This window comes from Psammomys obesus, unplaced genomic scaffold (assembly GCF_907164565.1).
Source record: "Psammomys obesus unplaced genomic scaffold, mPsaObe1.curated_primary_1811, whole genome shotgun sequence".
NCBI lineage: Eukaryota > Metazoa > Chordata > Mammalia > Rodentia > Muridae > Psammomys > Psammomys obesus.
The window spans coordinates 30,698,403-30,720,118 of NW_026596073.1; the positions used below are offsets into that span (position 1 = coordinate 30,698,403).

At 38.6% G+C, this 21,716-nt stretch overlaps 1 protein-coding gene across 4 annotated transcripts in view; it reads left to right on the forward strand.

Annotated features, from left to right (window-relative positions):
* Afg2a (AFG2 AAA ATPase homolog A) overlaps nt 1-21,716 on the forward strand; it is a 170,005-nt gene that overhangs the window by 121,574 nt on the left and 26,715 nt on the right. For 3 of the 4 annotated variants that reach the window (XM_055625897.1, XM_055625898.1, XM_055625900.1), the window contains exon 15: nt 5,150-5,314. In XM_055625897.1, the coding sequence (XP_055481872.1) occupies nt 5,150-5,314 (165 nt within the window). Of the gene's footprint in view, nt 1-5,149; nt 5,315-12,228; nt 12,326-21,716 lie in introns of all 4 variants that reach the window. The other variant, XM_055625899.1, reaches the window with a different exon arrangement.

Sequence of the window (21,716 nt, forward strand, 5' to 3'; positions counted from 1 at the left end):
TGTGTGTGTGTGTGTGTGTGTGTGTGTGTGTGTGTGTGTGTGTGTGTGTCTTTCTAATACTTAAAGTTAGACTATAGACTTGAGGTTTACTGAGCCAACGGCAGTAAGTGAAGAATTATAAAGAGGTTTAAATGATTTTCTGAACATATGGCTGTTACATGATTTGACTAGAATATTAATTTAGTTAGGTGGATCTTTTGCCCTCCCTTTTTAGTAGTATGCCAGATTTTTTTACAAAGGAGAATGCTTAAAGTTCGGTTTTGAACAAGAAATTGTGTTTGCCTGACACGCCAGTGGGGAATGTCATTCTGACCAGAGAAGTCTGAATTTGTGAGCTTGGTTCTTACATGCAGTGGGAGCTTCAGCAGAAAAAAAGGAAAGGAGCTGCAAATTGGGACTTGAATAGAAAACAATAAATGTATGTTTTCCATGAAATTGATTACTTTAAGCAGTAATACATATAAAGGGGAGGGGCTGAGACTTCTGGCTTGTTTGACTGCGTGAGCATTTATTAAATGACTCATGTATGCCATGGCTGAACAGAAGAGTGAATGTGGGTTCTGCCATTCCTTTCAGTCTACAGTCTGTTGGAAAAGATCCAAATTAAACATGCAAATATAATGAAGACAACCAAGTAGCTCTGATGTCAATAGAGATTGGAAGTAGTGTTAACCACATGTACTACTCTGCTAGATTTAGGGGAACAGAGAAATGACTAGAATAAAGTTAAGTTTTCTTAGAAACAGACCAAAACTGTTAACAAGTATTTCCCTTTCCCTTTTGTGAGATTTTCTCCGTGAATGGTGGTGGGTGACTCATTGCAGTTTTGGTTGAGGATTGAAGGCCCGGCTGCTCTTCTGTCCTAGAGGAGTGCACACCCTGTATTCACATGCTTTTTTATGTTCAGTGAACCCAAGTCAGTGAGTCCTGATTCTTTTGTTGCTTTGGTTTGATTTGGTTTGGTTTTTCAAGATAGGGTCTTCGTATGTATCCCCAGCTGCCATAAATTCACAGCAATCTTACTGACTTGGCCTCCTGAGTACTGGGATTATAGATGTAATGACACCATTCTTGGTTTCAGAGTGTCTTTTTTTAATACTTTGAACTACGTAAGTATTTCTATACTGATTAAATTAAATTTGAATGTTTTATAAAATCCAAACTTGCAAGTGTTAAATTTTAAAACTTATGAAACAGAAAAGGAACCTGTAACTGGCACTGAGCTTCACAAGAAATACTTGCCAATGTTTTGAACTCTTTATGTACAAGTAAGAAAGATTTGTTTTATAAGAAACATGTTTTCTTTAGTGGCCATATAAGCCATGGAGGATGCCATGTAGAACCTTAGAAATGGGGTCTTAGAGGCTCATTTTAAAGGTCATCTGGCTCTTGCAGAAAACACTTGCTTAACATGCAAAAGGCCCTTGGTTCTGTCCCTGTGCTATAAAATACACATATATATACTCATACATGCATACACATACAAAAGGTTGTAGTGATTCTGTAATTCCTTATCTAGCACCAGAAGCAGAATTCAGTGACTCCTTCAAAATGTTGACAAAAGTGAGAATTTTGCATATCTGAGTATTTGAGGGGCCTGTCGGGCTTACATTGCCCCCCTCTGGTTAGAGCCCCTTTATTCTCATACATAAAGAAACCAAGGCTATTAGAGAAGTACAGACTTGCTCAAAAACTTGAATGAGTTCTCAGAAAATACAGGTAGGAGCTGGGGAGATGGCTTTGCCTTGTTCTGAATCCAGAAACCCAAGTAAATACTGGGCTGTTATGATAGCCATCTTGTCACTCCATCCTTTCATAGAATCATGAAACCCCCAGGGCAAGCTGGCCAGCAAGACTAACCATATCAGCAAGATCTGGGTTTGAGTGAAAGACCTTTCATCAATGATTATGATGCCAGAACACTTAAGATGATTCCTGATCTTAACCTCGGCCTACACTCACACCCACACACCTGTAAAAACTCAATTGTAATTGCAAAGTGGAAAAAAAAAGAGAGTAGCTCACCCAGTGATTTTTTTTTTAATACTATTTGGATGAAGATGCTATAGTATCTCATGTGACTCTACAATTGGGAGGGTTCTTCATCAAGTGCCATGCTGATTTCAGAGAGCACTCATCACTCTGAACATACCTACCCTCGTATTCCAGAACAGTGCTTAAAAAAAAAAAAGTTCTAGGAAGGGTGTTAACTAATTCATAGTTCTACAGGAAGGAAGGTTCTTTCCTGTCTTTAAAGAATGACTTTCACCAACAAGATCAGACCAGAAAAGGCCTCTCTGGCTCCTCCAGGCCCAGCTGATTTGACATGCAGTCAGCCTGCACTGCCCTGGAATAGCCTCAGCAGAACAGGGCACAGGTGCGTGTTCTGGGTGATCCAACACCTAGCCAATGTTTTTGCTCTGTATACTTTGCTGTACTGTTCTTTTAAGCATTAGAAAGGAAATTTAAACTACCGAGGAATCTATTAGTATTTACAGGGAAAATACAAAAGTTTAAAAAAAAAGAAAGACCAACCTATTTACAGCTATTTCCCCAGCAACTAAACACTGTCCAAGTTGATATTTGTGCAATGGGGAAAGACTTGCTTATCTTTGTTTCTTGTTGTTGTTGTTTGGTTGGGTTTTTTAATAATTCATTTAATTTTATTTTCTGTGCATTGTTACAGAGGTATTAGAATGCCTGGACTTGAGCTGCTATGTGGGTGCTGGGAATTGAACCTTGAGCTGCTATGTTGGTGCTGGGAATTGAACCTGGATCCTTTCGGAAGAGCAGGCAGTACTCTTAACCACTGAGCCATTTCTTCCCCCCCCCCCCCCCCCCCCCCCCCCCTTGTTTTGTCTTGTTTTGTTTGGTTGGTTTTGTTTCATTTAAGTTTACACCTGTGACTCCAGCTCCAGGAGTTCTGACTCCCTCTTTTGACCTCCTTGGGTAACTGCACTTTCACCTTGACTTTAACTGTTCATACCCACACAGAGACAGACACATAACTAAAAATTAAATCCTTTAAAAAGAAACACAAACCTTTAAGTTTTTTCTGCCCAATGTTTTGCAAGTATACTTAACTAAATACTCCTGTTAGTGCTAACTAGATTGTTTTATCGGCACTAGCATAAGACAGGCTGTCACTGACCCACACACACGTTAGCAAACTCCAAGCATAATTAGCACTATGGGTTCATTGAAAATGAAGAAGTGTCTACCCTGTTTGCCCTTCTGAATGAGGACTGAGCATCTTCCAGCCAAGGACCAGGCATGTTTAGCTTCTTTAGGACTATAGATCTTAGTATGTTTATCCTATATTATATGTCTAATATCCACTTATAAATGAGTATATACTATGTATGTCTTTCTCCTTTTGGGTTACCTTACTCAGGATGATCTTTTCTACTTCCATCCATCTGCCTGCAAATTTCATGATTTCATGAGAAGAGAGGGAACAGGACAGAAGCCTACCCACAGAGGGCCTCTGAAAGACTCTTGCCTACAGGGTATCAAAGCAGATGTTAAGACTCATAGCTAATCTTTGGGCAGAGTACAGAGAATCTTATGGAAGAAGGGGAAATAGAAAGACCTGGAGGGGACAGGAGCTCTACCAAGGAGACCAACAGAGCCAAAAAACCTGAGCCCAGGGTCCCGCAGAGACTGATAATTAGACCAAGGATCATGCATGGAGAGGACCTAGACCCCCCAGCTCAGATGTAATCATAGGCACCTCAGTCTCCTAGTGTGGGAACAGAGGCTCTCTCTGACATGAACTCAGTGACTGGCTCTTTGATCACCTTCCCCTGGGGGGTGCAGGCTTGCCAGGCACAGAGGAAGCGACCTGATAGGCTAGGGTCAGTTAGAAGGGGAGGAGGACCTCTCCTTTTGGTGGACCAGGGGAGGTGTCCCCTGTGTGCACCTGTATTCAAATTAGCCTTGAGTTGGAAATGTTAGCAGTTCAAATGAAAACAACATTCTGTTGGGGCTTCTTGACTGAATTTGTGTTTTGCTTGTCGATTTGGGGAAATTTTGAGGTCCTTAGTTCTTCAGATTTTTTTTTTTTTTGTTCCAAATTTTCTTTCTTTTTCTTCTAGAACTCTGATTGTGACATAGTGTTCTTTTTTATATTTTTCCACAGAAACAATCCTTTAATGCAAATTTTATCATGTCGTTTTTTTTATTCTAAGCTTCAACAATAGAATACATTCTACAGTATATTTGTTTCTCTCTGACTTCACGTCTTACCTCTTGTTTTCAATACTCACTGTGTTTAGGATCCACTGGATTTCTTTCTCTCCTGCTATGTGCCAATTGCTTTCCTTGTACTTGATCTTCTCTTTACCTTGAATGTCCTTCCAACATCTCTTCATGTGGCTAACTTCTTTGGGTATTAGTATAAGTTACCTTTTGAGCAAAGCTTTTTTTGATTGCCTCATCTAAATGCTACTTCATTCTTTCAAAAGAAACACATCTGTTTCAGTGCCTTTTTTGAGATGTCATAAGCCATAAAATTCACTTATTTAAAACCTCTTTATTGGTTCTTATTCATAAGTTTGCATAATTGTTGCCACAGTTAGCTTTACACATGTATGTTTTGTACATTTGTTCTTTTCCCTAATACCAAAGCTATCTGTAGCATACTCAGTAAACTCCTGAGTAAGTAAGTTTACTAGGTCTGGCATAACATAGGTTAGTAGCCTATGGTAAAATGCCAAAAACATTCAATTGACTAAATTTATCTCCAGGCCTACACCTTTATCATAGCTGTGCTATTTTTAGGGCTCTCTAAACAGCAAATAGCCAAGTCTGTATTTGTAAGAATTATTGAAGGAAGTTTAAAATTTTTTTTCATATAATAAGAACAAGTCATGCATACATTTCTCTAAATGTTACCATTTTTTGCTTACCATGGCAGCTGTACAGAAAGCATTTTCCAGAACTACTGTTTTCCTATCTTCAGAAAGTCAAGTAGACACTATTTATACCCTGAAATGGATTATGCAGTGTCTAGTACTTGTCTTATTTGTTTATTGAGGATAATAGTTGTGTGATATTTCTGAAAATATAGGTTCTCTCTTTTTCTTACTGCTTTGATGTAAAGTGCCAGTTCTGAGCATAACTAAGCCTTCTTGTTCCATCTCCGTAGGCTTTGATGCGGCCTGGAAGAATTGACAGGATCATTTACGTGCCCTTACCAGATGCAGCAACAAGAAGGGAAATACTGAACCTGCAGTTCCACTCGATGCCTATCAGTAACGATGTTGACCTGGATGAACTCGTCCTCCAAACTGATACTTACTCAGGAGCAGAGGTAAGATAATTCCCCAAAAGTAGATGTATCTCAGAGGTAGAACACATGTTTAGCATGCAAAGGGCCCTGAGTTCAATCCCCACTCCCCATACTCACCATACACCCCCCAAAAGAAAAAGATTGGGCTGGAAGGGAATCAGTGATCATTGTCATTAAGCAAAAGAAGCTGCTCCTAACAAGAACTACTAAATCACATTACACTTTACCTGACCTCTGTTGAATTTCATTTTTTCTTTTAACCTGGTTCCGGTGATTTTTCAGACTATTCTTGAATATGCCATATAACACAGTAGGAGGAGCACTGAACTGGAAGAAGCTGACTCCATTAGCCTTCCTTCAGTTTCTTGCTAGTCAACAAACATACTTTACTGAACTTTGGTTTCTTTTGTTAAACTACCAGTTAAAGTAGAATAGACTTTGCAAAGAGACAGTATTACTATCTTTTATTATTGTGGACAATTTTAATTTTTCCCATCTACTTTAATCACAAAGAAGATCTCAAAAAGAGCAGCAAAAGGAACTATCTGCCCTTAACCATAGAGATGAACTCTTAGCAATAACTTCAAGACTCTTAAATGTCCTAAGATCACTTTTATGTATACATTTCCCCTCTCCTTGGAGAATCTTCCTCTTAGCCTATTTTTGTTACAAAATAAAATTCTTTGAAATAATTGTGTAACTTTTCTACATGCACTACCACCACCACCGGTAGTACTGGGACTTGAGCCCAGGTCCTCATGCATGCTAGGCAACGACTTTACCTCTGAACCACATTCCCAGACTCCTATATATGTATTTCTTAATGAAAAGTATATGCACAGAATTAGTTTCAGAATACCACTGAAGTGGATTTTACTGGCAATTTAATGTTATAAATAAATTATATATTCTTTTGATTGTGCATTGCTAGTAGGTATTGGCTACATATTTTTTTATCTACTATTTTCATCCAACTTTTGTAAAAACTAGAGAGATAATAAGCACATACTGTCAGACAAATTTCCATGGAATTGGCTTTAGTGTCTCATGTAGTCATAGCAAATACCAACAACCTAAGTGTCAAAACTACTTATTGCTTTGTCTTACAAGCTGTGGAAAGCAACTTAGGAAGCAGTTGGAGTGCACTGACCTGAGTTTCACCTGAAATGAAAGCCTTTATGTCTTCCCTTTGGGATGGTCATAAAGTCAGAGTGAGCATGTAGTTAATATGACAGAGGACTCAAGTTTCTAAAATGGGCTTTTGATGTGAGTGTAGGGCCTGGCATTGAGTATGTAACATGTCAAGTTAGAAGAAGCTATATATAAGTGGCTCATTTGAACAAAATGGAAGAGTAGTTAGGTAGCAGGTGCTAACGTGCCTTTCATATTGAACTTATTCATGGTAGCCACACTATAGTACAAAAGAGAAATAAAAGTTTGTGAGCTCTAATCTGGCTAGAGGGAAAAACTCATTTAGTGCCAGCAGTTACACCAGCTAGCAAGTTCTCCTAAAGTACAGATCTTATTCTTTCTAAAAATGTAAGCATTTATGATCAGTTTTTATATCCAATTTTGTACAAATTTCCACAGAAAAACAATAATAAAATCTGTGTTTCCTAATATATATTATGATGTCCCTCGTACTCAGGCTTTGGGAGTCCACTCTGACCTCATTTAGTGTATGGTTACAACTTCTTAGGAATAGGAACTTCTCCGAGCTGTTAGCTCTGAGGTGTCCATTTTGGAGGAGACAATCTTCTCCCAGAATAGGATATTTGGTGGGGTTGGAAGGAAGGATGGATGGATGGGTGGACGGATGGTTGGCTGCTTGGTTGATTTAAATAGTTAAGCAGTTCACAAACATATTTAAAAAGAAATGTTTAAATTTTAATACTGACAAGCAGGAAATTTAACAGTCAAACTTAAATTTAGACAAAAATGTAAGATCTCATCTTTTTTTTTCTCTCTCTCTCTTTTTGTCTGTCTTTTCATCAGAGTGACAACAGTGCTACAGTGTTTGAAGGCCAAAATTAGGTTTGATTTTTTTTTTATAGTTAAAATGAATTTAAGATGATAACCTCAGTCATCTGATACTGCAGACTTAGTACTTTGTAAACTCTGTTTTGAGTAACTGATTTTCTCACTAGGGTAAGGCCAAATCCTTCAGTACAGAATGTGTTTACAAATGCTTGATAACGTGGGAGGGCAAAAGAAAAGATTTAACTTACACCTGGGAAAAAGTAGACTTCCAATTGTCTTGTCAGTAGGAGCTGCTCAATGAAATGTGGACTTTCATAAGATTGTTTTTTTTACTGTATAGTAGCCACATGAAGTGGCATTTTAGAAAATGCCACTGAAGTTGCATTTTAGAAAATGTCTTAAGTATTATTAACATTTCTTTTCATGTCTAATTAAAACAGTATAGCTGTGGTTGAGGTTGAGGTGGTTCTCTTACTTATAATGACTGGGATTAGTTGAGGTTACTTTCAAATAAGTGTCTTCATTTTACCCAGTCAATGCCGTTCTTTGAAAGCCTTGTCTTAAAGTAGAGCCTGTAACTCATGAGACATTCGATTTTCCCTCCTGGAGAGGACATACAAACTAAAGCCTACTTTAAGCTCCAGGAACATCCTAGAGGAAGTGCTAGCACAGTGGATCTCAACCCAGAGGGGACTGGGCTCACCTAAGATTATCAGAAGACAAAGAAATTTACATTATGATTCATAAAAGAAGGAAAATGAAAGTTATGACGTAGTAATGAAGATAATTTCAAGGTTGGGGGTCACCACAACATGAGGAACAGTATTAAAGAGTTACAGCATTAGGAAGGGTGAGAACCACTGCGCTGTAGTCTCTTCCCCTTTGTTCCTGAGAACCACTATTCTGCTTTTTCCTCCGTGAGTTTGCTGTAGGATAGCAGAAAGAAATTACGGTTGAGGGGGAATTAGCTGTCTGAGTTTCTGTCTCCAGCTTCTGGGTTCCTCTGGATGGATGTATTGTTTGGCTTCTGGCTGCCTTCTGGCTAATGGGACAAATGTTGCCATAATCAGATGGAAATGGCTCGGAAGGGAGTGAGGTCTGGTTTTGTAATGGCTGTTTTTGTTTTGTTTTTACTTTTATTTTGTTTTAAGTTGTTTTATAGCAGGTAACCATTCTTTAATCAAATTATTCTGGTTAGTTTTAGAAAACATTTATCTCTGAATGTAGACTGTAGCTGGCCTCATTGCTGTTTGTGATAAGTGATGATTTCCTGTTTTGGACATACTGCTAGCACAGGCCAAAAGCCACTGACTCTATGGTATTTGCGTTCAATCCTCTCTCTCTCTCTCTCTCTCTCTCTCTCTCTGTCTCTCTGCAGTTTATTCACTTTATCCCAACTGTAGCCCCTTCCGTGGTCCCCTCCCATTCCCACTGTCCCTCCCTCTTCTCCATCCATGCCTCTCCCCCAGTCCACTGATAGGGGAGGTGGTCCTCCTCTTCCATCTGACCCTAGCCTATCAGGTCTCATCAGGAGTGGCTACATTGTCTTCCTGTGTAGCCTAGTAAGGCTACAACCCCCTCAGGGGAGGTGATCAGAGAGCCAGCCACTGAGTTCATGTCAGAGACAGTCCCTGCTCCCCTTACTAGGGAACCCACTTGGACACTGAGCTACCATGAGCTACATCTCTACAGGGATTCTAGGTTATCTTCATGAATGGTCCTTGGTTGGAGTATCAGTCTCAGAAATGGGTTGAATTCTTATTTGCATTTAAATATCACCTACTTTCCAGTGATTATCTCAGTAATAGATATTTGTAAAAATGGCTCCACAAGTTGAATGCCTTCTCTTAAGGTTTGTCAGCTTGACTGATGGTGAAACATCATGAACTTTGGTAGAAGCCACAAACCATATTTCCAGTCTTGAGTTTTTATTATTTACCCATTTGCTTATTTATTATAGGGCTTTTGTCTTTTGAGACAGGATCTTGCTCTATAGCTCTGGTTGGGCTGACCTGGATGGAACTCAGTACATAGCCCAGGCTAGCTCCAGAACATAATAATTCTCCTGTCTCTGCCTCTCTGCTTCTGCCTCCCAATGCTTGAGTTGCAGCATCACACTGGGTTTGCCTTGATCATTCCCAGGCTGAAGCTAGCACTAAGCTGTAGTTACTCTGTAGGTTTCTGGGCTCCAGTCGTCCATGCATACCATAGGTTTACTGTTGTTCCATGGGGTGCCCAGCTGTTACAGTCAGCAGGTAAGGTAGACTTGTGTTGGTTGGGCATTTTTTTCAACCTTATCACATGTAATACTATCATGAGTCGAGGAGCATCTGTATTTTTGAGAGTCAGGTATCAGCTATTCGTTTTGTAAATTCTATAGACATTGTTTACCAAGATTTACAGAATGAGCTTCTCTCAGAGTTAAGATGGTAAGATGGCTTGTGAAAGTTTGAATGTTGCATGTCAGTTGACCTTTAATAGAACCCTGTCCCAGTAGGTGTCAAGATGGCTAACTCTTTGTTAATCAGATAAAATTTTTATGTGGTTGAAATTGTTTTGCAGGTTAAATGTGAAAAACAAATATAAAAGCACCAAGAAGCAATCCTGGCACTTAGTAGAGGGCTTCTTATTGCTTATTCTGCTGCTTCTCAGTTTGGTATTTTGTATTAACCACTAAAATGTCAAACAGTGTTGCTACTAAGTGATAATATATTTTGTGTTGACATAATAACTAGATAAACTTTCCTGAAAACAGAATAATTATTTCTATTATTTACTTTATAAAGTTGTTGAAGCTTTAACTTCATATAAACCTAGGCTGTTTTTCTCTGTTTCAACATTTAAATGACATGTCTTATCAAAAATTCTGTTTTGTAGTTTATGCCTCCTGCCATGGGTCTAGTAAAAGTTTTTGGAATCTCCATACCTACTTGACATGGGTGGGGCGATATCTTCCAGAGGGCCTCATTAACTCAAGAGAGGTCTGTTCACCATGGATGAGCTGTGGCAGCTACTAAAAGGAGAGCCTTGAATTACTTTCTGTCTCACTAATGTTCCTGTTGACATCTCTCCCATTGAGTGAAAATAGGAACAATTAACTGCCAGTCAGAATGTCTGTACTCACCCTATCAAAATCTCCTCTGGTACACTGCTTACCACAGTTAAGTCAGAACCTACGTCTGAGTCTCTTATATACATTTACTGTTCATCTGACTAGTCTGCCTAACAACACATCTCAGATCGAAACATGAATTGAGCATCAGGACAGGAAAGCTTTGGGTGTCTCAGGTTCTCCACTTGTATAGTAGAAAATATCTGACTGCAGGGCCCATCCGTCTCTACAATGTGCAAAGCACATCACTGCAACAAGCCTCAGCCCTCTGTATCTTCTCCCATCCATGACAAAGAGCCCTGTGAAGATCCATTTCCAAAACCAATTAGCCTTCCATTCACATTTGAGATCTGTAATGCCTCTCTGTTCTTCCTGGAGCTTTTATCCTGAAGTCTAACACCTGAATTTTAGTGTTCTTTTTTTTGTTGTTTTTGTTCAGCCTTCTAACATCACGCTTCAAAGTATCATGAGCACCTACCCAGGGTGACCTTTCCTCCAAGCTCCTGTACGCCTGTTTCTGTCTGACTTTTTACTTAGTTCATTGTTCACAGCCTTAGGATGAGCTGCTACCTCTTCTCCCCTGGACTTTCTAGGACAGAGGCTACATCTACACCTCTTAGAGTCCCCAGAGTATGCACAAGTGATTCTGTCTCATTTTCCAACCAAAAATATTGGTTTCACTAAAATGGCAGTCTGTGATTTTTTTTTTCTTTTCTTACCCATTATTTGAATACCCTGATTCTATGTAAGTAGTCGGACATCTAAAGAACCCAAGCTAAGCAAAAGCAACTAAGTTGTCAGATTCTAGCAAGTAACAAACTCAATACCAGAAACTAGATCTTGCCTTCCTTCTGAAAGACTCATGACCTCTTCATGCCTTGGCCTCTCCAAACATTGAATGAAGTTTTACCTATTCCTGTAATAACAATTTGACAAACTAAATATATATGAAATGGATTCACTGTATACTATATGAAATTACATGTTTCTCTTTATAGTGATTGTCTTTACCTTTTTTTATCTTTCCCCTTCCCCCAAAAAAGTACAACCTATTTGAAGTGGAGAATCTATGAGGTTTTAATTCATTTACTTCATTCCCCAAATATTGTGAATACTATTTACAGTTTAGAAAGAAAGGAATATTAAAAACTAAATTCATGCTTATATGGCCAGACCCTGTGATGTACACAGGAGGAAAGAAAGAGAACTCAGAAGCCAGGAATGAAAGGGACAGTTGGTGCCCAGTGGAATCTGAGTCCTACTGTCAGTTTCTAGGGTTTCCTTAAATACAGTGATTCTGGCAGAACAAAGGCAGGAGTGTATGAAAGTATAGTGTGAGCTACAGTCCAAGTTGAACACAATGGAAGGAAGAATTACATGCAAGGAGTAGAGGATGAGGCAGAAAAAGTAGGTCAGACTTAGAAGTGAACTTAGATGTAGTCTGCCTAGTGGAGGGTCTTGGGGAAATATAGTGAGTATTGTTATTGAATGTGTGTTACTCTTAGACTGTTGGCATATCTAGCTAGCTGCCTAAGCATCTCTGTAAATGTGGGGTTCCTTTATTCTGCCTGGTGACAGCTTTCTGGTAAAGCTTAGGCTTATCACTTAGCACACTTGGTGTATGTCAGTTCTTTTCGCTCCTTAGCTGACACCTCTGTGTAAGCACAACCTTTATGTGTAGGAAAACCTACGTATGTCCTTTTTGTCTTGTTCACCTTTGTGTGGGGATGTAAAGAACTGTATTAGCACTACAACGCTGCTGTGAGGTACACAGTACCTTCATGGATTGGCAGGGTATTAGTCAAGTTGCTCATGTATAAAACATGAACTTTTTAACTTCTAGGGCAAAAACTTTATGTGCAGCCTTGATGTAAAAGAATTACAGAAGGACCCTTTAGAGCAGGAAGCCAGCACTTCAGTGTACTTCTTGCATGCTGAAGGTGGGTATGTCAGCCTGACTTTTAGCCAAGTCACTGTCCTCTCCTCACCCTTCCCTTATACTTTATGGTGTACATGTTAGGCGAACAAACAATAAAAATTAAAACCTATCTTAGCTGTTAATTATAGTATGATTTACCAAATCATTTTTCTAAGCAGTCATTTTTCTCATCTTTTAATAAGGGAGAGTAGGATGTGGTCTTCTGTAGTGTTGAAAATATGACTCTGCTTGTTATAGATTGTCATTCTTATATAGGAATTCTTTAGGAGTTTGACTGAAGGGTGTTTGTCATGCCTGTGCCTATCTTAAATTGCTGTTGGAAACCAGTGCTCTAAATTCTTGTGTGGCTTTTAGATCCCCATCAAGGTACTAGAAGAGTGAGAACCTTAAGAGACATCGCTCTATACTTAAACATCAATGAAAGTCATCTTAAGAAACTTAAACACTTTAGCATTGAGAAGAAATGACGATCTCACCTGCTCCCGGTCTATTTTTTCATGTGGTTTTTGTTCATTTTCTGACCTGAATTCTTTGGTGCTGCTGTGTTTGGGCATTCTTCAGTGCCTGCTGGTCAGGCTCATAGTTGTGGTTTGGAAGATACTGATGTAAACCACGTTGTAAACCGAAAATATGCGGTAGCTAACTTTTTCCTTAAAGCATCTTATGTACATTGATGTTCTGCCTGCTTATCTATATGTTTGAGAGTATCAGATCCCTGGAACTGGAGTTACAGACAGTTGCGAGCTGCCATGTGAGTGCTGGGAATTGAACCGCTGAACCATTTCTCCAGGCCCTATAACTTTGTTTTTAGATAACAAATTGCAATATATGCCCAGTTCTCAGAGACTTCCTGTATTTCTATACTTCAATTCTTACTTAATATGGAGAGAACACGCCAATTGAACTTTCCTAAGGCTTTGTTAGATAAATGATTGTTTATATCACAGCAAGTCACCTGTCAGAACACATTGTGCTGCCATACCTGTATTACAGACTGCTTGGTAGGTGTTTAAACTGCTGTCATCTTTCGAGACGTGTTAGTCAGAAAAAGCAATGGATATAGAGTGGGCAGCAAACTTAAGTCAGTATTTTATAACCAAATATAGAAACCCCTTTGTAGGAAAATCTGTCCCAGCAACAAGTTAGTCAGGGCCTACTTGGTAGGGCCTACTGGTACCTCAAGGCTTGTATCCAAGGTAAACCTGTATCTATGGAAGATTAAACATGTGGTAATGATGATTTAGCTTTGTAATACTCACACTTGCTTATTTTGTGCCAAAGTTTCTGTTTATTCAGTCTGTTTCTTCATAATTCTTGAACAAATCATGTGCTTCTTTATCTTCAGAGGAATTATAAAATTTGAGAATTCTTTCAACTTGAGTTGTTAGTTGACTTGCTCCTTTTTGTTTCTCCCTTTATATCACCTGTATTCTGCCATTTCAAGCCTTCTCTACCCACCATTGTCCCTTTATAGTTTCTGCTATCTGTGGGGTTGCTCCATGTTCTATACTCACATCTGAGCATTTGGATCTAGGAACTGTAGATTTAAAAAAAAAAAAAAATGTGTTGCATTTGTCTTTTTGGATCTGGGTTGCCTCACTTGGGATATTTTCTAGGTCTGTATAGCTGAATAATATTTTATAGTGTATATGTGCTATATGTTCATTATCCATTCATTTGTTGAAGGGTATTTCATAGCTATTGTAACTAGAGCAGCAGTGAACTTGGATAAGCAAGTATCTGTAGAATAAGCTATGGCGTTCTTTGGACAAATGCCAAGAAAGTGGTATAGCTGAGTCATGGTAGATTTACTTTTAGCTTTTGAGGATTCTTCATACTGAATTACATAATGGCTTTATCAGTTTCTGTTCCCAACAGTGGGAGTTGGGGATCAATTATGATTCCCCTTTCCCCACAGCCTCATCAACATTTGTTGTCAGTTGTTTTGTTGAACTTAGCAATTCTGACAGGAGTGAGATGAAATGCCAGAGTTGTTTTAATTGGCATTTCCCTGATTATTAAAGATGGTGGACACTATGAGACATTTCTTTTTTTTTTTTAAATCTTTTATTTTTTTTTATTAATTTCACTTTATTCATTTTGTATCCCCCCATAAGTCCCTCCCTCCTCCCCTTCCGATCCCACTCTCCCTCCCCTTTCTGCATGCATGCCACTCCCCAAGTCCACTGATAGGGGAGGTCCTCCTCTCCTTCTTTCTGATCTTAGTCTATCAGTTCTCATCAAAAGTGGCTGCATTGTCCTCTACTGTGGTCTGGTAAGGCTGCTCCCCCCTCAGGGGGGAGTGATCAACGAGCAGGCCAATCAGATTATGTCAGAGGCAGTCCCTCTTCCCATTACTATGGAACCCACTTGGACACTGAACTGCCATGGGCTACACCTGTGCAGGGGTTCCAGGTCATCTCCACAAATAGTCCTTGGTTGGAGTATGAGTCTCTGGGAAGTTCCCTGTGTTCAAATTATCTTGTTCTGTTGCTCTGCTTGTGGAGTTCCCGTTCCCTCCAGCTCTTACTATTTCCCACTTCTTACATAAAATTCCATTCACTCTGCCCATCAGTTGGCCATCAGGCTCAGCATCTGCTTTGACAGTCTATACTGCAGAAGCTTTCAGAGGCCCTCTGTGGCAGGTTTCAAGGTTGTTTCCTGTTTTCTTCTGGCTTTCAGAGGCCCTCTGTAGCGGGTTCCGAGGTTGTTTCCTATTTTCGTTTTCTTCTGATGTCCATCCTCTTTGCCTTTCAGGATGGGGATTGAACATTTTAGTTAGGGTCCTCTCTTTTGCTTAGTTTGTTTAGATGTACAGCTTTTAGTGGGTTTATTCTATATTGTATGTTTATATGAGTGAGTATATACCGTGAGTGTCTTTTTGCTTCTGGGTCAACTCACTCAGGATGATCCTTTCCAGGTCCCACCATTTACCTGCAAATTTCATGATTTCCTTATTTTTCATTGCTGAGTAATACTCCATTGTATAGATGTACCACAGTTTCTGCATCCATTCTTCAGTTGAGGGGCATCTGGGTTGTTTCCAGCTTCTGGCTATTACAAATAAAGCTGCTACAAACATGGTTGAACAAATGTCCTTGTTGTGTACTTGCGCCTCTTTTGGGTATATGCCTAGGAGTGGTATGGCTGGATCTTGAGGAAGCGCTATTCCTAGTTGTCTGAGAAAGCGCCAGATTGATTTCCAGAGTGGTTGTACCAGTTTACATTCCCACCAGCAGTGGAGAAGTGTTCCCCTTTCTCCACGACCTCTCCAGCATGTGTTGTCCCTTGAGATTTTCATCTTGGCCATTCTGATGGGTGTAAGGTGAAATCTCAGGGTTGTTTTGATTTGCATTTCCCTAATGGCTAATGAGGTTGAGCATTTCTTTAACAAATGGTGCTGGTCCAACTGGGTGTCTACATGTAGAAAAATGCAAATAGATCCATACTTATCACCCTGCACAAAACTGAAGTCCAAGTGGATCAAAGACCTCAACATAAAACCAGACACATTAAATCGGCTAGAAAAAAAAGTGGGGAATACCCTAGAACTCATTGGTACAGGAGAAAACTTCCTGAACAGAACACCAACAGCACAGGCTCTAAGAGCAACAATCAATAAATGGGACCTCATGAAATTGAAAAGCTTCTGTAAAGCAAAGGACACCGTCATCAAAACAAAGCGACTGCCTACAGATTGGGAAAGAATCATCACCAACCCTCTATCTGACAGAGGACTCATATCCAATATATATAAAGAACTAAACAAGCTGAAAAGCAACAAACCAAGTAATCCACTTAAAAAATGGGGAACAGAGCTAAAGAGAGAATTCTCTGCAGAGGAATATCGAATGGCAGAGAAGCACTTAAAGAGACATTTCTTAATTAACAATTTTTTATTTCTTCTAAGAAATCTGTTTTTTGAGTTCTTTGTATATGCTAGATAATTCTGTATTAGATATGTAGCTGAAAAGGATTCTCTCCCATTCTGTGAGTTGCTTCTTCACATAGTTATTCCCTTAGCTATACAAAAGCTTTTTAGTTTTATGAGGTCCTACTTCTTGGCCTTAATTCCTGGGCAAATGGAGTTCTATTCGGAAAGTAATTTCCTATACCTGTATCTTATAAGGTACTACCTATGTTTTCTTATAACAATTTTAGTGTTTCGAGGTATTTGATACATTTGTATCTAATTTCTATGAGATGTGATAAGTGCTATATTGAATGAATATGGGGAGAATGGATGAACCTGATATTAGTGAAATTGCTTTGACTTTCTCTCCATTTGGCTATAGACTTGCTCTAAATTGCTTTTAGTATGTTTAGGAATGTTCCTTTTATCACTACTCTCTCCAGGACTTTTATCATGAAGGGGTGTTAAATTTTGTCAGTCTTTTTTGGCATTGAATGAGATGATTGTGTGTTGGGTTTTGTTTTGTGTTGTGTTGTTTTGTTTCTTTTCAGTTTATATATAAATGTTGGTTAGGATTTCTGTTGCTATGATGAGACACCATGACCTTGGCAACTCTTATAAAGCAAACATTTAATTGGGTCTGATTTATAGTCAGAGGTTTATTCCATTGTCATTATAGTGGGAAACACAGTGGCACACAAGTAGACATGGTTCTGGAGAGCAGCTGAGAGTTCTACATCTGGATCCACAGGTAGCAGGAAGAAAGTAAGACACTGGGCCTGGCTTCAGCATGTCAGACCTCAAAGGCTCCTCCCAGTGACATAAGTCCTCCAACAAAGCCATATCTACTTCAACAACCTAATAGTCCCATTCCCTAAGGGGACACCACACCACAGGTAGAATACATTTACAGATTTTCATAATGTTGAACCATCCCTGCATCTCTAGGATAAAGCTTACCTGGTTTTGATGGGTGATTCTTTTGATGGGTTCTTGAATTCTGTTTGCAACTATTTTATTGTATTTTTCCATCTATGTTTGTAAGGGAAATTGGTCTGTAATTCTCTCTCTCTCTTTTTTTTTTAATTGAGTCTCAATGTGGTTTGTGTATCAGGGTAACTGTGGCCTCATAAAATGAATTGGGCAATGTTCCTTCTGTTTCTGTTTTGTGGAATAGTTTGAGGAGTATTTGGCATTAGCTCTTCTTTGAAAGTGTTGTAGAATCCTACACTAAAATTGTCTATCCCTGGGCTTTGCTTTTTGTTGGTTGGTTGCTTGCTTGCTTGCTTGCTTGCTTGGGAGATTTTTCGTGACTGCTTCTATTTCACTAGGGGTTATGTGTCTATTTAAATTGTTTATCTGGCTTTGATTTAACTTTGATAAGTTTTACCTATAGAGAAAATTATCCATTTTTAGATTTTCCAGTTTGGTGGAGTATAGGTTTTTAAAGTGTGTCTGGATTCTCTGGATTTCCTGTGTTTGTTGTTATGTTTCTTTGTTTTTTATTTTATTAATTTGGATATTCTCTGTAAGTCTTTTAGTTTGAATATGGGTTTATCTCAAATAACTAACTTTGTGTTTCATTGATTCTTTGTATTCTTTCAGTTTCTATTTTATTACTTTCAGCCCTCAGTTTGATTATTTCTTGTCATGTACTCCTCTTGGGAGTGCTTGCCTCTTTTTGTTCTAGAGCTTTCAGGTGTGCTGTTAAATTGTTAGTATGAGATCTCCAGTTTTCTTAATGTAGACAGTGCTATGAAGTTTTCTCTTTGTACCGCTTTCAGTGTGTCCCATAAATATTCATTTTCATTGAATTCAAGAAAGTCTTTAATTTCTTTATTTCTGTCATGACCCATTTTTCATTCAGTAGAGAGAGTTGTTCAGTTTCCATTAGTTTGTAAGCTTTCTGTTGTTGATATCCAGCTTTAATCCATGGTCATCTAATAGTTTTCAAGGAGTTATTTCAATTTTCTTTTATCTGTTGATAATTGCTTTGTGTCTGATCATGTGGTCAGTTTTGGTGAAAGTTTCATGAGAAGGAGGTTTATTCTTTTTGTGTTAGGTTGAAGTGTTCTGTAAATATCTTTTAGGTCCATTTGGTTTATAAGGTCAGTTAACTTCAGCATTCCTCTGTTTAGTTTTTATCTAAGTGGCCTGTCCATTGGTGAGAGTGGGCTGTTAAAATTTGCCACTGTGTGAGAGTCAGTATGTGATTTAAACTGTAGTATTTCTTTTATAAGAAGGATTGGAATGTCATGTTGGTGGGTTTTTCCTTTGAGTAATCATTGTCCTTCCCCAACTCTTTTGATTAGTTTTGGTTTGCAGGCTGTTTTGTTAGGTATTAGAATAGCTATACTAGCTTGCTTATTGGATCCGTTTGCTCGCAATATTTTTTTTCAAACTTTTAAAGTAATGTTTATCTTTGATGTTGAGGTGTGTTTCTTATATGCAAAGGAAGGATGGAACCTATTTTCTCATCCATTTTGTTAATCTCTGTCTTCTTATTGGGGAATTGAAGCCATTGATGTTGAAAATATTAATATATGGTGACTTTTAATTCCTATTGTGAGGATGTGTGCTTCTTTGTTTGTTTGTTTGTTTTACTGGTGTTAGATTATTTCCTGTGTTTTTGTGTGTGTGTAGTTAACTTCCTTGGTTTATAGTTTTCTTCTAGTTCCTTCTGTAGGCCCAGATTTTGAAGATGGATATTACTTAAATTTGATATTTTAACATGAAGTATCGTATTTTCTCCATCTGTGGTGATTGAAGGTTTTACTGGGGCAGGGTGATCTCTTAGAAACTGCAGTATCTCTTCAAGGCCTTCTGGTTTTTATAATCTTCATTGAGAAGTCAAGAAGTCAGGTAATTCCAATAGGTCTGCCTTTATGTGTTACTTGGTCTTTTTCCTTTGCAGCTTTTAATATTCTTTCTCTGTTCTGTATATTTAGTATTTTGATTATTGTGTGTCGAGGGGACTTTCTTTGATCCTATCTATTTGGTGTTCTGTGTACTTATTGTATCTTTATAGGCATCTCCTTTAGGTTAATGAAATTTTCATTACTGTGTCACCTGTACTAACTTCTTCAAGAAGTTAGCAAGACTGATCTTAAACAGTGTTTCATAAGTCACCTAGGCTAGTTTTGAACTTTTCCATCTTGTTCACCTTGTTCTCTTGCATAGTGGGAATTATAGGCCTTCTTCACCAAACCTGATGACAAAGTACTGCCTTGAGTTCTACAGATCTCCTTTTTGTGTGTTGGGGGGTTGGTTGTTTGTTTGTTTGTCTGTTTTTCAAGGCAGGGTTTCTCTGTGTAGCCTTGGCTATCCTGGACTAATTTTGTAGGCTAGGCTGGCCTTGAACTCCCAGAGGTCTGCCTGCCTCTGCCTCCCAGAGTGCTCAGATTTCTTGTTCTTATTTGTTCACCGTCTGTTTCCACCCATGATGCACCCGTCACTACAAAACTGGTTTAGTGATACTGTGTGCCTTCTTAACTCAGGGCATCTTAACTCAGAGCTTCCACTTAGCAGTTTCTGTTATTCTGGGAGAGGTAGTGAGGATTCAGTAGTTCCTGAACTTTAGGAATAAAAGACAAGTACAAACAGAAAGAGCATATCCATCTGCCAGGTCTTAAAATAGTTCAGGAGATTAAAAAAAAAAAATCCTACATGAGTCATAGTGACATCCACTTGAAGTCAGACGTATATGATTTTTGTTGGAAAACATTGTATGTGTGTTGATAGATACTACTGATGTTTATTAAAATCTTAATGTACGCATATGTACATTTTGTAAATTATCCAACTTATTATATTTAGGGTACAAAATTGGGGTGCTCTTGTCTTGTTTTTTTTTTGGTTTTTTCTAGACAGGGTTTCTCTGTGTAGCCTTGGCTGTCTGGACTCCTGTATACTAGGCTGGCCTTGAACTCACAGATGTTCACCTGCTTCTGCTTTCCTGAGTGCTGGGATCACAGGCGTGCACCAACACAGCTGGCAGGGATGCTCATTTTATAGAATAAGAAATTATAGCTTAAAGTAACTCTCTCAAGGCCCCATGGCTAACTAGTAGAACCAATGTACTAGCTAAGGTCTAGTTCCAAAGCCTATGTTTGTTAAGTCTTCATTTTCTTGACATGCATTATGTATTTAGAACAGTTTTGTCTTCAGGTGACAAAGGCACTAACAGTGGAACCTTTCCCTCAAAACCTAGAAGACAGTGATTTATAAGGTTAGGTAGCATTAGGTAGCAAAACAAGCCCTCTGGTTCTCATGACAATTGGAAAAGGTTTGTTTTCTAAATATTCTAGAAAGGACAAGATTATACCTTACATACAGAATTTCTAGACTACTATCTTTAAGGTCATATCTGAGCAACAAAGAATTTATTGTCAGACAGGCTATATCTAATTGATTCAATTTGTATGTTCTCTTTTCTGAACTCACAAGTAGACATGCTTACCTTTCTATTCAATACCTGGGGACTGTTGTTCTCCAGGTCAGTAATGCCCTTGTAATTCTCATTTGTTCCATGACTCTGCTGATTCCATTTTGCCTGTGGTCTTAGAATATGCTGGTAAAGGAGTAAATTTAACCATCATGAGTTCTGTGTAATCAGAAAGTGAAGTGGAAGAAAACAAAATATCAACAGGAATATTGTGTAATGAGAAGAAGAGGAAAGAGTGGGGTTTAAATTTTATTGGTACTCAGGCAAAAACTGGTATAGAGACTATTTGAAAGGTCTGGCTTTGGGTCTATAGTATTTAATTTTCCATTAACAGTTAATAGACTTCTTTGCCTTTGGTGATTATTTCACCAAGTCCTAGGAAGGTGTTTGTGCTGTGGGTAGAACTGTTCTTTATTGTCATGTTAGTTGCCATTGATCTCAAGTTTAGGCATGGTCTGTCTATAGTACTCAGCACATTTGTGCTTCCACTCACAGCCCTCCCAGTCTTCTCTTACACCCTACTCCTACTCCTACTCCCCCTTCTTCCTCCTCCCTTCCTTCTCCCCCCTTTTTCCTCCTTCCTCCTTCTATCTTCTCCCACCTTCCCACTGGTCTGTAGTATTTTCAGTTCCCCTTTCTGTTGAATCTTAGTATCAGGTAAAAACATTCTTCTTTAGGGAGCTAAAATGTCAAGACCTTTCTCCCTTCAAATCTATACCGTGAAGAGAAAGGAGAAAGCAGTCCTGTGTATTCTGATGGCAAACACTGGTGGGAATTGTTCCAAGTAAACATATACTGTTTTCTCTATAGTTAATTAGGAGTGGATGTACTTTGACTTTATGTAATTACTAGGTCTCAGGACCTACAGTGCTAGAGAGCTCGTCCATGTAATTTTTCTGCTGAATTTAAACTCCTACTTTTAATTTTTTTTATTGTTTTCTCACCTGTTTTACAACTCAGTTATATATATTACAAAGAATTTTTTAAATTGTGTAATTATTTTAATGATTGACCTTCTGCAGTCATCTGAGAACC